At 36.6% G+C, this 14,062-nt stretch overlaps 1 protein-coding gene across 8 annotated transcripts in view; it reads right to left on the bottom strand.

Moving 5' to 3' along the window:
* The window catches only part of SHLD2 (shieldin complex subunit 2), an 83,766-nt gene that overhangs the window by 13,749 nt on the left and 55,955 nt on the right, over window positions 1-14,062 (bottom strand). For all 8 annotated transcript variants that reach the window (XM_042960177.1, XM_042960175.1, XM_042960176.1 and 5 more), the window contains 3 exons: window positions 10,953-11,147; window positions 10,656-10,790; window positions 4,374-4,580 (listed from right to left, as the gene is read on the bottom strand). In XM_042960177.1, coding sequence (XP_042816111.1) covers window positions 4,374-4,580; window positions 10,656-10,790; window positions 10,953-11,147 — 537 coding nt within the window. The remainder of the gene's footprint in view (window positions 1-4,373; window positions 4,581-10,655; window positions 10,791-10,952; window positions 11,148-14,062) is intronic.

The following is a 14,062-nucleotide window of genomic DNA, read 5'->3' as shown; positions in this document are numbered from 1 at the left end:
CCAGCTTCTGTGAAGTTTTGTTAAGATAACAGACATTCTTAGGAAATTGTCCCATGTTAAGCTCCCTTTCTCCCTCCTTTTATTTAACTGAAACATGTCAGGAAAAAACTGCTTGTACTTCTATATACTCTATCCATTTCTGTCTTAAAAACACATAAACAATGAGAGAAACAATGAATTTAGCCCTCATAAGTGAACATAAAGAGAAGGAAAAACGGCTAAAAGGACCACTCTGAACACAGCCTACCAGGGACTGACTGTACAGCACAAAGTCTTTGCATGGTTTAACAACGGGGAGTCCATCTCCAGAGTTTGCAAGGACATGCCCAATCCTCAGCCTCAGCCCCCAAACCAGATCTTCAGAGCTGTGAGCACCTATTTTGTTAGTGTTTATGATAGTCATTTTTATTTTAAAATCTATTTCTATGTCTTCAATTCCAGCAGGGAGCTGCTCTGTGTAAGCAGTAGATAATAGAGCTGACTTCTCCATGACACCAAGTTAAATGTAGCCCCTATTCTACCTGTGGCATACTTTCTTGCAGCGACCAGCTCCATAAGCCTATAGTGCTCTTGGAGGGCAGAGGAGGGGTGCATAAATATGAAGCAGTATAAAAATTTGTATATTCTATCATCTGTGTTCATCTTCCAGAAATGTTAGTTTTTTAAGGTTTTATTTTTACATAATCTCTACACCCAACATGGTGCTCGAACTCATGACCTCAAGATCAAGCGTTGCATGCTCTACTGACTGAGGCAGCCAGGCGCCCCCAGGAATATTAATTTAAATTAACTGTTAGTATTGGGGTGCCTGGGTGGCTCAGTCAGTTACGCATCCGACTTCAGCTCAGGTCATGATCTCTTGGTTCATGAGTTTGAGCCCTGCATTGGGCTCTGTGCTGACAGCTCAGAGCCTGGGAGCCTGCTTTGAATTCTGTGTCTCCCTCTCTCTCTGCCCCTCGCCTGCTCACACTGTGTCTCTCTCAAAAATAAACATTAAAAATTAAAAAAAATTAATTAACTGTTAGTATTAATAAATGTTGCAATGTAGAACTAGGTATATGGAGTTCTTCTCTAAGAATAAATCTCTGTATTCCATTAAAAGTTGGGTTTTTTGAGAGGTGTTACTGTTTTTGTTTTCCACTTGCATTCTCCTTAGACTTAATAATGGTCATATCTTGGAGAACATATATGCATACATATGTGAATTAACACTACACAAGTCAGAAAATTTTAATCTGGCATTTGGCCAACGTAGAAAAAGGGACTGGATTTATGCTCCCATCTTATGATATAATAAAAAATAAATATTTGATCTTTGTCCCTAGTTCCTGCCACAGAGCTCTAAAAAATGCTTGGATCTCCAAGTGATAAGAGTGACTTCCGTATGCTAATAAGATGATGACAGGCAGCTGGGGGCCCATGGGCAGCTTCAGGTCTTGGTGGGGAAGGGGGCTGATGACCACAAAGACCAAGGCATGGTTAGAGAGTTGGAACTTTCAGCTCCACCCCTCCAAACTCTGGGGAGTGGAAAGAGGTTGGAGATTGAATTAATCACAAACAGCCAGTGATTTAATCAATCATGCCTACACAAGGAAACCTTGATAAAAACCCTTAAGCAAAAGGGTTCAAGGAGCTTCTGGGTTAATGAACATGTTGAGGTACTGGGAGAACTTGAAAAGGGTGGAGGCTCTGTGCCCCTTCATCCATACCTCGCCCTGTGCATCTCTTCCACTTGGCTGTTCCTGAGTTGTATCCTTTATACCAAACCACTAAACGCAAATAAAGAGTGTTCCGGGGGCACCCGGGTGGCTCAGTTGATTAAGCGGCTGACTCTTGAGTTAGGCTCAGGTCATGATCTCACAGTTCAGTTTGTGAGATGGAGCCCTTGTGTCAGGCTCTGCATTGACAGCACCAGCGCAGAGCCTGCTTGGTCTTTTCTCTCTCCCTCTCTCTCTCTGCCCCTCCTCTGCTCACGCACGTCCTGTCTGTCTCTCAAAATAATAATTTTTTTTTAATGGATACATTGGAGTTTATCAAGATTCAAAACTTAGGGCCTTCAAAAGACCTGGTTAAAAGAACAGGTGAGAAGACAAGTGATAGACTAGGAGAACATCTTTGCAAAGCATATATCTAATAAATAATTTTTATTCAGAATATAAAGAACTCTCAAAATTCAATAATAATAATCAACCCTTGTTTTTTAAATGGGCACAAGATTTCAGTTGACACTTCATCAAAGAAGACATATGGATGGCAATGAAGTACGTGAAAAGATGCTCAATATCATTAGCCAATAGGGAAATGCAAATCAAAACCACAACCACCTATCATTACCTAAATTAAAAAGAATGCTCATACCAAGCGTTGACGTGGATGTGGGAAAAACAGAACTCCCACACACTGCTTGGTGGAAATGTAAAATGCTACAACTACTTTGGAAAACAGTTTGACGGTTTCTTAAAAAATTAAACACACATCTACCATACAATACAGCTATTTATTCAACTCCTAGGTACCTACCCACCAAAAAAGAAAGGACTATGTCCATCTAACACTTTATACATGAATGTTTATAGAAGCTTTACTTATAATAGCCAAGAACGGAAACAACCCAGATGTTCGTCAGCAGATGAACAGACAAATCGCAGTGCATTCATACAACAGAATAAAAAGGAATGAATTAGTGATATGCACAAAAGCAGAGATACATCTCAAAAGAATTTGCTTAAAGATGCCAAACAAAACAGTGTACATAATATATGATTCCATGTATAAAAAATCATAGAAAAGTCAAACTAATCTCTGGTGATAGAAAGCAGATTGATTGCCTAGAAGGATCAGGGGGCAGGCATGCGTGGAAGGGAGAGATTACAAAGGGGCAGACTGGTGATGGTTTAACGACTGTGGTGATGGTTTCATGGGTTTCGTGTCAAAACTCACCAGTGTGAATGTGTATACTTCAAATAAGGGCAGTTTACTGTATGAAAATTATACCCTAAAAACTCAGTTAAAAAAGTTTTTTAAATCTGACACTCTGAGCCGTATTTGAAAAGCACTGTGATAGATCCTCTGCTCTGCCTATGATACAACTTATACGTTTCTGTGGATGTACCAAAAGGGGGTATAGCGTGCCAGCAAAAAGTCCCAGAAATAAACTTGAAAATCTTAGCATGTGATCTCTTAGGAGCTTCAACCCATTTCATTTTGGAACAGATTCTTTTTTATTAGAATTGTAAAAATAATCTTATTTCACTTAAACCACACCTAGCATTTAATAAAATCTAAAACCATCTATAAGAATTCAGAAAATTACTCATGCAAATGGGAGAATAAAATTAAAACTTACTATCAAGATCCAAAGTTCCTGAGATATTCTTAAAAACTTAACCTACAAAAGCACCAAGAATGGTAATCTTATATAAATTCTGAGAAAAAAAATTTGACCAAATATTTTCTTCTTCATTAGAAAATTTAAATTATGTAACAATAAACCTACAGATACATTCCATTTTTTTCAACCCCCATTTCCCCTCTAAAAACAATTGCTACAATAACCACTAGAAAACATTCTATTAGTTTCCAAGATTGATGATCACTGACATTTACTGATTGATTATTGGCATTTCAACCTTAAATATAGCCTTGGATGCCATCTAATTTGTTATACCTTTAACTAGGAGTTAGCATACTTTTAGCATCATCTCTGTACTTAGGAAGCCAATGCAATTTATGAGAAGTATTTTCCACTTAACTTGTATCACTTTATCTAGTTATTTTCACTATTTGACTCTCTTTATTCTGAAGTGTATAACATATTGAACCTAAAGCACATTCCTTTTACTACTGCACTCTAATTACTTTAATGGTATTAAGTTCATGGAAAGCATGTACGTGAATAAAATCCATTTCCAAAGCCATTCTTTCATGTAGTGTTTCTGAGGATTAATTTTATACCCATATATGCACACACACATACAAATACGTGAGTTCAGAAAGTACATTATATTTTACTAAGCAGTAAGCAAATTGCGTGGATTCTATATCAATGCTAAATTTTAACAACCATGTACAGGTAGCAGCTTAGTAACCTGATAAAATGCTTATCTCAACAGTCACTCTGGTTAGGGTCATTTTTCTATTTCCGATTTATTAAATGATGAATGGCTTGTATAAATATGCAAAAAATATTTTTAAGTAATTCTCTAATAATTACAACTTAACCTCAAAGGATTGGTAGGCAGAAAGCTCAGAAGATGCAAATATCTGGTTCGGCTATTTATGATGATCTGTATTTCACTTTTATGTTCAATTGTACATTTTTCCCCACAAATGGCAGCTTAAACTAGCAGTGTCTTACATATTAGAGATCTTACCTGAACGCTTGTCCTCTAAGTGTGTTGCCAAATCTGACATCTTCACAAAGGAGGGCATGCTTTTTTGGAATTTTGCTTTAAATTTAACCGCCCTTATATCATCATCAAACAGGCACTCACAGGATGACCAAGATGTTGTATGCAATTCTAAGCTTTCTAGGATGTAATTGCGCTGAACAAAAAGATATTTAAATTCCCAAATATAATCTTAAACAAACAAACAAACAAAAACAAAAAGTCACCAAAAAAGAAATAATCTAGGCTCAGAATCAAATTAAATAGATCAATCTGATTAAATCAGTTAAATGCAACATTTATCGCACTAAGGAATTTGGGTGTAAAGAGACAAAATGTGAACGCTGTTTTAAGGCAATAGGATAAAGATGCTGGAGATAATTTTAATAAAAATGTTTTCTAAAGATTTCCTGGTCTCTTAAACAGTCATAATTTATCATAACTAACTGCTTTTCAGAGTAGCTATTTCCTGTTTTGGTGTCTACAGGCAAAGATTTTTAAAAATAGGAAGGCATAGAAATGGACACATGTCTGCCATAAGTAATACCTCTCATTGATTTTCCAACACCTTTGTTTTCTTATTTAGCTAATTTTTCCAGGACAAAAAAAAAAAAAAAAAAAAAAAAGCATTGAGAGACAACTGCATGTATTTTTAGCTCCGTCAGTAATAATTTGAATCCTTAAAACCACAGTAGCACAGAGCTCCTTTCCAAATAATCACATTCTATATTAATAAATTCAACTTTATAATAAAACAAAAAGATTTCTTAGCAGTAAGTTTTCTAATAATAACAGCTATTTTTATAAAACAGTATTTTTAGTTTCCTTCAGGCAATAAATCTAATTCACACCCCTCCCCAACACTGCCTTAGTTTTTTTCCTTAGTTTCTTTTGGAAAAATGGACAGTCTTAAAAACGGTAAATCTGTACAGACAGAGCATCGTTAGGAAGAGCTAAAGCATATATATTCCAAGTTATTGCTTAAAAACAATCGCTATTTTTAAAATGGTTTGCTTGTCTTATTATAAAATACATGCTCAGAAATCAGAGAAGCTAAATAAGCAAATAAATAACACCTGTAATCTCAACATCCCCAAATCAATACAGTTAACACTTTTGTGGACATCCAGTTGTTTTCAATGTGATTTTTACTTAATATGTTAAATATATTTTGTATGTCCTTAAGTATTATTCTATATTATTTTTTTTAATGTTTATTTACTTTTGAGAGAGAGAGACAGAGAGACAGAGAGAGAGCAAGCAGGGGAGAGACAGACACAGAAGGAGACACAGAATCCAAAGCAGGCTCCAGGATCCGAGTTGTCAGCACAGAGCCCAATGCAGGGCTCGAACCCATGAACCACGAGATCATGACCTAAGTCGAAGTCGGATGCCCAAATGACTGAGGCACCCAGGCGTCCCGTTATTTTATATTATTTTTAAATACTACATAATATGTCAATACTTTGGCACAGATATTCCAAAATCTTAAAAATTATTATAGCAATTCCCTATTTAAAGCATGTTGGTTGTTTTTTCAATTTTTTATTATTATAACAATACTGTGATAAATATATTTTTAGCTACATCTCTATAGCCATGAGAAATTCCTAGAAGTATAATCATTAGGCGAAACGTATTCCAAATTCTGAGATTTTCAAACACATTATCAGTTGTCCTCAAGAAAGGTTTTGCCAAGTTACATTTCCAATAGTTTATGAGAGTAGCTGTTCCTCCACATATTCTCTATCAATTTCTCAGGAGAAAAATCATGGGCTGTCATTATTTTATTTGTGTGCCTTCAATTACTAGTAAGTAAATTTTTTTCATACATTCATTGGCCATTTTTATTTCTTCTTTGGGGGACTTTCTGTTCATATCTCTTGCCCATTTATCCTTACAGATATTTGTCTTTTGCTTATTGCATTATTTTCTGACAAAATGCAATATTTTTTTCTGGTTTTTCACTTTCTTTTTAATTTGGTATATGGTGATTTTTATGTACGGTTCTTGTTGCTGCATTTTTTTAACCTTCTAATCTTTTTTTTTTTTTTTAACGTTTATTTATTTTTGAGACAAAGAGAGACAGAGCATGAACGGGGGAGGGTCAATGAGAGGGAGACACAGAATCTGAAACAGGCTCCAGGCTCCGAGGTGTCAGCACAGAGCCCGACGCGAGGCTCGAACTCATGGACCGCGAAATCATGACCTGAGCCGAAGTCGGACGCTTAACCAACTGAGCCACCCAGGCGCCCCTAACCTTCTAATCTTTAGATACCAAATAAGTTTGCTTATATTTTCTTCTACTACTCACAGTTTCTTTTTTTAAAAGATATTTGAAACTTTAATGCATCTGGAATTTATTTTGGCACAAATATGAAGTATAAACTCAATTCTCCTTTTTCCCAAATTGTTAGCTCGATATTTCAAACATTACCTGCTCTTTTTCCAAAAGGAAAAAGTTTCCTTTATTTCTTAATTATAAATAAAATATATTTACTATAAAATATTTATACAATAAAAGAAAAGAGCAGTAATAGATAAAATAAGATTGGCCAATGTTTTAATATAGTAGATAATGGGTACTGTAGCTCATTATATTATTTTGTATATATTAAGTTTGAAGTTTTTACTAAAGGTTTAAAAAATAAATGTGGATTCACACATCCATATAATTCAAACTAGAGGCATAAAGAAAAAAAACACACATAGCATTTTGGTATCTCCAATTCTTTAATATTTAGTATTTCCAATTCTTTTAATGTATACACATACTTACATACCTGCTTTATTAAAATGGGATCCTACTGTACATGAAACTATATAATGTACTTATTTTTTTCCTCTTTCCATGTTTTTAATTGCCATTATTGCACCAATACGGCATATGCTTTATACACATATATATTTCATTTTCAATTTTATCATGTACTGTTTAAACTAAATATTAACATCATTTCCATCTCTCCAGGCTAATGAACATACATATCTTTGGTAGTGAATACCTTTCTGTGTCCACCCAGACCACAAATGACCTTCTCAACTGCTCCTTCACCCTCTGAAATAAGCTCAGGCATTCCTATTGTACTTTCCCACCCTGCCCCTGAGGCCACAGTTGATTGAATAGAATTCAATCCGGGCAATCAGATTTTCCGTGCTAGGAATTTGGAAATGGCACTGGTCTAGGTTAAAAGGAAAAGTAAGAGCAGGAGCTACAGGGTAACCATCTTCTGCTGCCTTCCCTATGGTTGAAAAGCAGAGGAAGTCTGCAAGCAGTGAATAAAGCAGACAGACAGAGAAGCTGCCTGGTACCCACAAAGCTTTTCAGCTCCCAGTCCCAAGAACCCCTGAACCCATCAGCGCTCTTGCTCTCTGCACCCTGAGACATTCATTCCTGTATACTTCAGATACATCCCCCTGAATTGTTGAAATTACCCAGAGAAGAGGTCCAGTTCTAACTACAAGCCCTCTGTGCCCAAGTTTAAATGTAATTTCTTAATACATTCCATGGATTGCAAAACCTCTGTGCACAGACATTTTCAAATGTGTGTGTGTTTTTTTTTTCTTATCATTTGAAATGAAGTTACTTCCTCCTCAAACTTGAGTCTCTTACTTCTTAAAGACTGGGAATTTTGACTGGTTGCTTAATCTGTATTTTATTCTTACTTCATTTATTCATAAAGAAAACAGGGGCACGAGGGTGGCTCAGTCGGTTAAACGTCTGACTTCAGCTCAGGTCATGATCTGGCGGTTTGTAGGTTCGGCCCCACGTCTGGGCTCTGTGCTGACAGCTCAGAGCCTGGAGCCTGCTTTGGATTCTGTGTCTCCCTCTCTCTCTGCCCCTCCCCGCTCACACTTTGTCTCTCTCTCTCTCTCTCTCTCTCTCAAAAATAAATAAACATTAAAAAAAGAAGAAAACATCTATGAGGGCAGGCACAGTGCTGTGTAATGAGCATACAGTGGTGAACAAGCATGGCAGGATGCTTGTATTCATAGAAATTTTAATCTATGGAGAAAATCAGTTTTCAAGCAAGCAAATAAGCTGGATAATCCTGATTGTGTTCAGTGGCACAAATGGCCTTCAAAGAGTTGATCTGATAGAGAGTGGTTATGCATATGTGTGTGAGGCCCCTCTAAGAATATGAAATTGGGGCTGAGAAATGAAGGAGCCATCCACGCAGGGAGCTTCAGGAGAAAGCACTCTGGACAAGGGAAACATGTAAATTCAGGATCTAAGCCAGGAAAAAGATCAGCAAGTTCAAGTAACAGAGAGGAGTCATGTGCAGGTTGGACTAGTTAGTCTGAGGGAGACTGGTATTGAGACAATTTGTAATACATTTTTATATTGAATCATGAATTAAGGATGTGAATAGATTTCAAACTGCCATGCAGACCTAACTATGATTTTGCATGAAGTATAATCACAAATGTTGGGATCATTTGCATTACTCTGCCTATTTAGTAATATCACAAGAGTGATTTACTACAATTTGTTACATTTTTAAAGTATTAGATTTCTATTAGATACTTTCAGGTGAATATTGCATTAGAATGGCATTCACTTCTGAATAGCTTATTTTATGTACCCACTTATCCCTAAGAAGTCCACACTCATTAGGACCTAGACTGTGATCAACACTTGCTACATATGAGGCATCCCAAATTCCCATGCATATTTCAAAAGAATGTGGATTTGGGATTTCTTATTATTCTTCCCCCAAAATATCAGCTCTGTGATCTCCAGTATTCAGTAACAACTACCTGACGGTCATTTCTGATTATATCACCTACATGTGAGTTTGTTATCCTCAGGAACAAGTAAAACCAGTGCCCAGTGTGGAGGTTAACATAGAGAATGCCTCAAGAAGTCCTAAATGAATACATAAAATGCTAACCATTTCTGAAGGGAGAATTACTTACTTAGATGATCCTTCAAAATTGGTATTATCCTATTTTAAAAAGAATAATCTTGAGGTATTGAGGTGGATTATCATAACTTAAAAGTGATGGCAATGAATAAAGTGTGCTAAATTAATGAGTGAACAAAGAACAACTGTATCTTAATTCCTGGACTCACAAATTTTCAATATTAACCTAAATACCATAGAATTATCTAGAGACAACTGGAATGTCTCTTCTATTAACCAAAGAACTACTATATTCTTCTATATTTCAAAGAATATCCACATTAAGCCCAGAGCAGTGTGCTTGGCTACAGCTCTATCATCAATGGAATAACACCTTTGACCTACATTTTGTCCCGCATGCACTAGACTCATGTTCCCAGCTCTGACATAATGGTCAATAATGATGGCTGGTCTACCACTGACACGTGTTTGTCGGATTTCTCAACTGAACAAATATTTGTTGCTGTTTGATCCTAACATGAAAGTCAAAAGTCAGACTTATCTCAAATCTTGGTTATGGGCTATTAATGATTAAAAGAGAGAATGTGACAGATCGTATCCTTAGATAATTATTTTGTAGGTAGAAGTTTGGGAAGAGGCATTAACTCTTTGGGGTAAAAAAAAAAAAAAAAGTCACATACCTAATCAATCTGTAGATTAATTTAGCAGGATAAAATGACTGGTAAGCCACTAATTAAACTGTCTCTGACTGTCACAACTAAAGAATCTCACAATATCAAAATGAAGATACATCATTTTCTTGAAACATCAATTCCATTTAATTAAATACATCATAAATTATTATTAACTCCTGTTTTAAAGAAAATGGAATCGTAGGTCATATTTTAAACACGAACATTGTATGGATGGCTAATAGTCCACGCTTTTAGAACAACTGGTATAAAAGCCTGGAATGCACTCATTTATTAAACAGTAACATTGAGACTTGAAAGGGTTAATGCAGCTCCCCTAACATCTGCCTTATAACCAGGGAGAAGTTTATTTATCAGGGTACTTTGGCTGAATAAAAACTGTAGAAGCTTCTCCAGAATTCAATTTTAAAGAACATTTCCTGAAGGAGATAAGACCTTCGCTAAAAAGGTAAAGTAGTATACCTGGGAATAAGTAGAAGCTTTTATTCTACCACCATTAATTATAGAGGACTTTTCAGATCACTAAACTGCTTACAGGAGGTATAAAATTATAACAGAAGAAATCTGAAGAAGAATAGTCAATTATGACCACCTACTATTTCAAACACAGACCTTCTTAATCTCTTAAGAAGTTCCTCATCTGAAGCTCATAAGCATTAATCATTTACCTAACTATAAATAGATTAAATGCTTTTTGGTGTATTTACCTTTTTTCCTTTGAAGTTGAGGGTACCAGGCTGCTCCAGGACCCCATAATACAAGCACATAATGTTGACCTTGGACCTGTTCCACTGTTAACATAACTTTCCTTTGCTTCTGTCCTCTATAACTGTATAATGCCTCTGGAAAAGAAATATTTTAGTTGGCATTACTCTCTCACAGGTGACACCATACTCTAATGTCTCATCATAAATACAACCGTGATACCCAAATGATATCCTAAGAAAGTCTTGTATCTTAATTATTTTATAATCTAAAATTGAGAAGGGGCCCCCAGTGTTTACCTGTCAGTATAGTGATATCAACAACCCTCAGCACCGCATGGACTAACATGTCCGGCTGCAGCTCCTCCAATTCTACAAATTCTACACTGCTCACTCTCTGAGGCTGCCTCTGAGGAAGATCTCGGAGATAGGAATGTTTTGAAGACACGTATGCCAGTAAGTCTCGAAGTACGGCATCACTGACTATCTTGGAATCTAAGAAAGAAAAACACACACGTGCAGAAAAGATGGCAAAATTATATTTTCTTGAAAACACAGTATTTTCTTAGAAATGCATTTTATCGGGGCGCCTGGGTGGCGCAGTCGGCTAAGCGTCCGACTTCAGCCAGGTCACGATCTCGCGGTTCGTGAGTTCGAGCCCCGCGTCAGGCTCTGGGCTGATGGCTCAGAGCCTGGAGCCTGTTTCCGATTCTGTGTCTCCCTCTCTCTGTGCCCCTCCCCCGTTCATGCTCTGTCTCTCTCTGTGCCAAAAATAAATAAAAAACGTTGAAAAAAAATTTAAAAAAAAAAAAAAAAGAAATGCATTTTATCTTGTAAAGTGTGATTAAGTGTAAAAACCACGCTTTCATTTCTACAAATATGTAACTTATTCTTAAATGTGTAGATGCAAAACATAAGCCTGATTATTTTTAACCAACGGAATTAGAATTATTTACTATCTCCAGAAATAACTTGCCCTGTTCCCTTCTCGGTTCCATTTTTCTACCAATTAACTAAGACCAGTATTTCTTTTTTTTTTTTTTTACTCCTCCATTACCCTCTTATACCCAATCGGTCCCCTAATCCCTGCAGTCTGATTGGCTCACACCTTCCACGACCATCCCAACCACTGCTATTCTTCCTCAAGACTCTTACATTTCTCACGTGAAATGCTCTTAAGGGTCACCTACCTGACCGTCCCTGAACATGTCTTCCTTTTCCCCACTTCTATGCCTCTGTCCTTACGATTGTCCCTGGCTACAATGCTGCCATCCTCTCAACCTATCCAAATACTACACAGAATACACTATGGAGAGGCTCTCAGTGACTTCTTCCCCTGAACTTAGAGGGTTTTTAGCTCCAGCTCCCGTGTGGCATGTGAGCATGTGCTACACTGGCATCGTCCCTTGATTATTAGAAGTTATTTAGTTCTTTGGTCATTATGCCATTTACATGTTTTTCTCCTATGTTTAAATTATTTGTCTCAATTTTTCTCATTTTTTGAGATACATTTACATATAATAAAATGCACTCATTGATAAGTTTGCTGATTAAAATTTAATTTCCTTGAAGGAAAGGGAGGTGTATTTGAATATATGGTGGATTGTTGATCAAAATACAATCTTAGCAAAAGGCACTTACGTACCTTTTTAGAAGGTTGGGTCTACTTGCCGATTTCAGTAGAAAAAAAACCCAAGTAATTCTTCTTTTCTTCTCCCTTTAACACCCTCCTCCTAATGTATTTCTTATGCCACACTAAAGCCTCATTATTCATTCACTAATCAGAAGACCATCCACTGTGTGCCAGGCGTCATGCCAGGTTCTAGGGATACAAAGATATACCTTGTCTGTATACCTGCCATTATACCTGCCCAGAAGAATTATCAACCTAGAGACAGTCAATAACAAACACAGGGCTTAGAGTATAAGAGATACATGGAAGCATTCTAACAACACACAAAATCAACTGCCCAGGCAAGTGGAAAGAGGCTTTATTGAAGAAATATTTGAGCTGGGTTTTGGAAAAATGTCCTGGAGTTTTCTAGGTAATAATTGGAGGAGGGGGTATATCTCCAGGTAAAGAGAAAGGGGTCTGTATTCCTTTATGTATTATAGATGCCTCTGGCAGTCTGATGAAGTATAAATCCATTATCGGAATAATATTTTTATAATAGCCTTATTGAGATATAACTCACATGCATAAAATTATCTTTATCAGAATAGTATTTTTATAACAGCCTTGTTGAGATATAATTCACATGCATAAAATTCACATTTTAAAGTGTATAATTCAGGGCACCTGGCTGACTCAGTCAGTAGAACATTCAACTCTAAACCTCAAGGTCATGAGTTCAAACCCCATGTTGGGTGTGAAGTCTACTCAAAAATAAAATTTTTAAAAATGGAAAGAAAAGAAAAGGAAAGGAAAGGAAAGGAAAGGAAAGGAAAGGAAAAAGAAAAGAAAAGAAAAGAAAAGAAAAGAAAAGAAAAGAAAAGAAAAGAAAAGAAAAGAAAAGAAAAAATAATGGGGCACCTGGGTGGCTCAGTCAGTTAAGCATCCCACTTCAGCTCAACTCATGATTTCATGGTTCATGGGTTCAAGCCCCAAATCGGGCTCTGTGCTGACAGCTCAGAGCATGATTCTGTCTCCCTCTCTGCCCCTCCCCCACTCATGCTCTGTCTCTATCTCAAAACTGAATAAACGTTAAAAAAAAATTTTTTTTTAAGGGGCACCTGGATGGCTCAGTCAAATACCTGACTTCGGTTCAGGTCACGATCTCACAGTTCATGGGTCCAAGCCCCTTGTCAGGCTCTGTGCTGACAGCTCAGAGCCTGGAGGCTGCTTCAGATTCTGTCTCCCTCTCTCTCTGCCCCTCCCCAGTTCATGCTCGCTTGCTCTCTCTCTCTCTCTCAAAAATAAATATTTTTTTAAAAATTTTTTAATTTTTAAATAAAATATAATAATAAAAATAATTTAGTTCTGCATAGTATTCCACTGTGGAAATGTAACACAATTTAATCAACCATTCTGCTATGTAGAGGCATTCCAATTTTTCCCTCTTGCAATTACAAATACTGCCTCATGTTGTTATAATTGTATCTTTAGGACAGATTCCTACAAGTAGGCTTGCTGGGTTGAAAGCTGAGTACATACGTACTTTGTAATTTTGTATCACCAAATATCTCTCCAGAAACTGCAGCAATTCTCATTGCCTCCAGCAATGTGTCAGAGGGCCTGTTTTCCCACAGCCTCATCAACAGCATGTGTTATCATATTTTAAAATTTTTGCCAATCTGATAGTAAGAAATAAAATTTCTGTGTAGTTTTAATTTGAATGACTCAGGTCTTTTTCCCATTTTCCTATCAGGTCCTTTGTCACTCAATTTGTAAGAGTTCTCCCTATACTAGG

The sequence above is a fragment of the Panthera tigris genome, chromosome D2 (assembly GCF_018350195.1).
Source record: "Panthera tigris isolate Pti1 chromosome D2, P.tigris_Pti1_mat1.1, whole genome shotgun sequence".
Taxonomy (NCBI): domain Eukaryota; kingdom Metazoa; phylum Chordata; class Mammalia; order Carnivora; family Felidae; genus Panthera; species Panthera tigris.
This window is presented reverse-complemented; position numbering and strand designations above follow the sequence as displayed.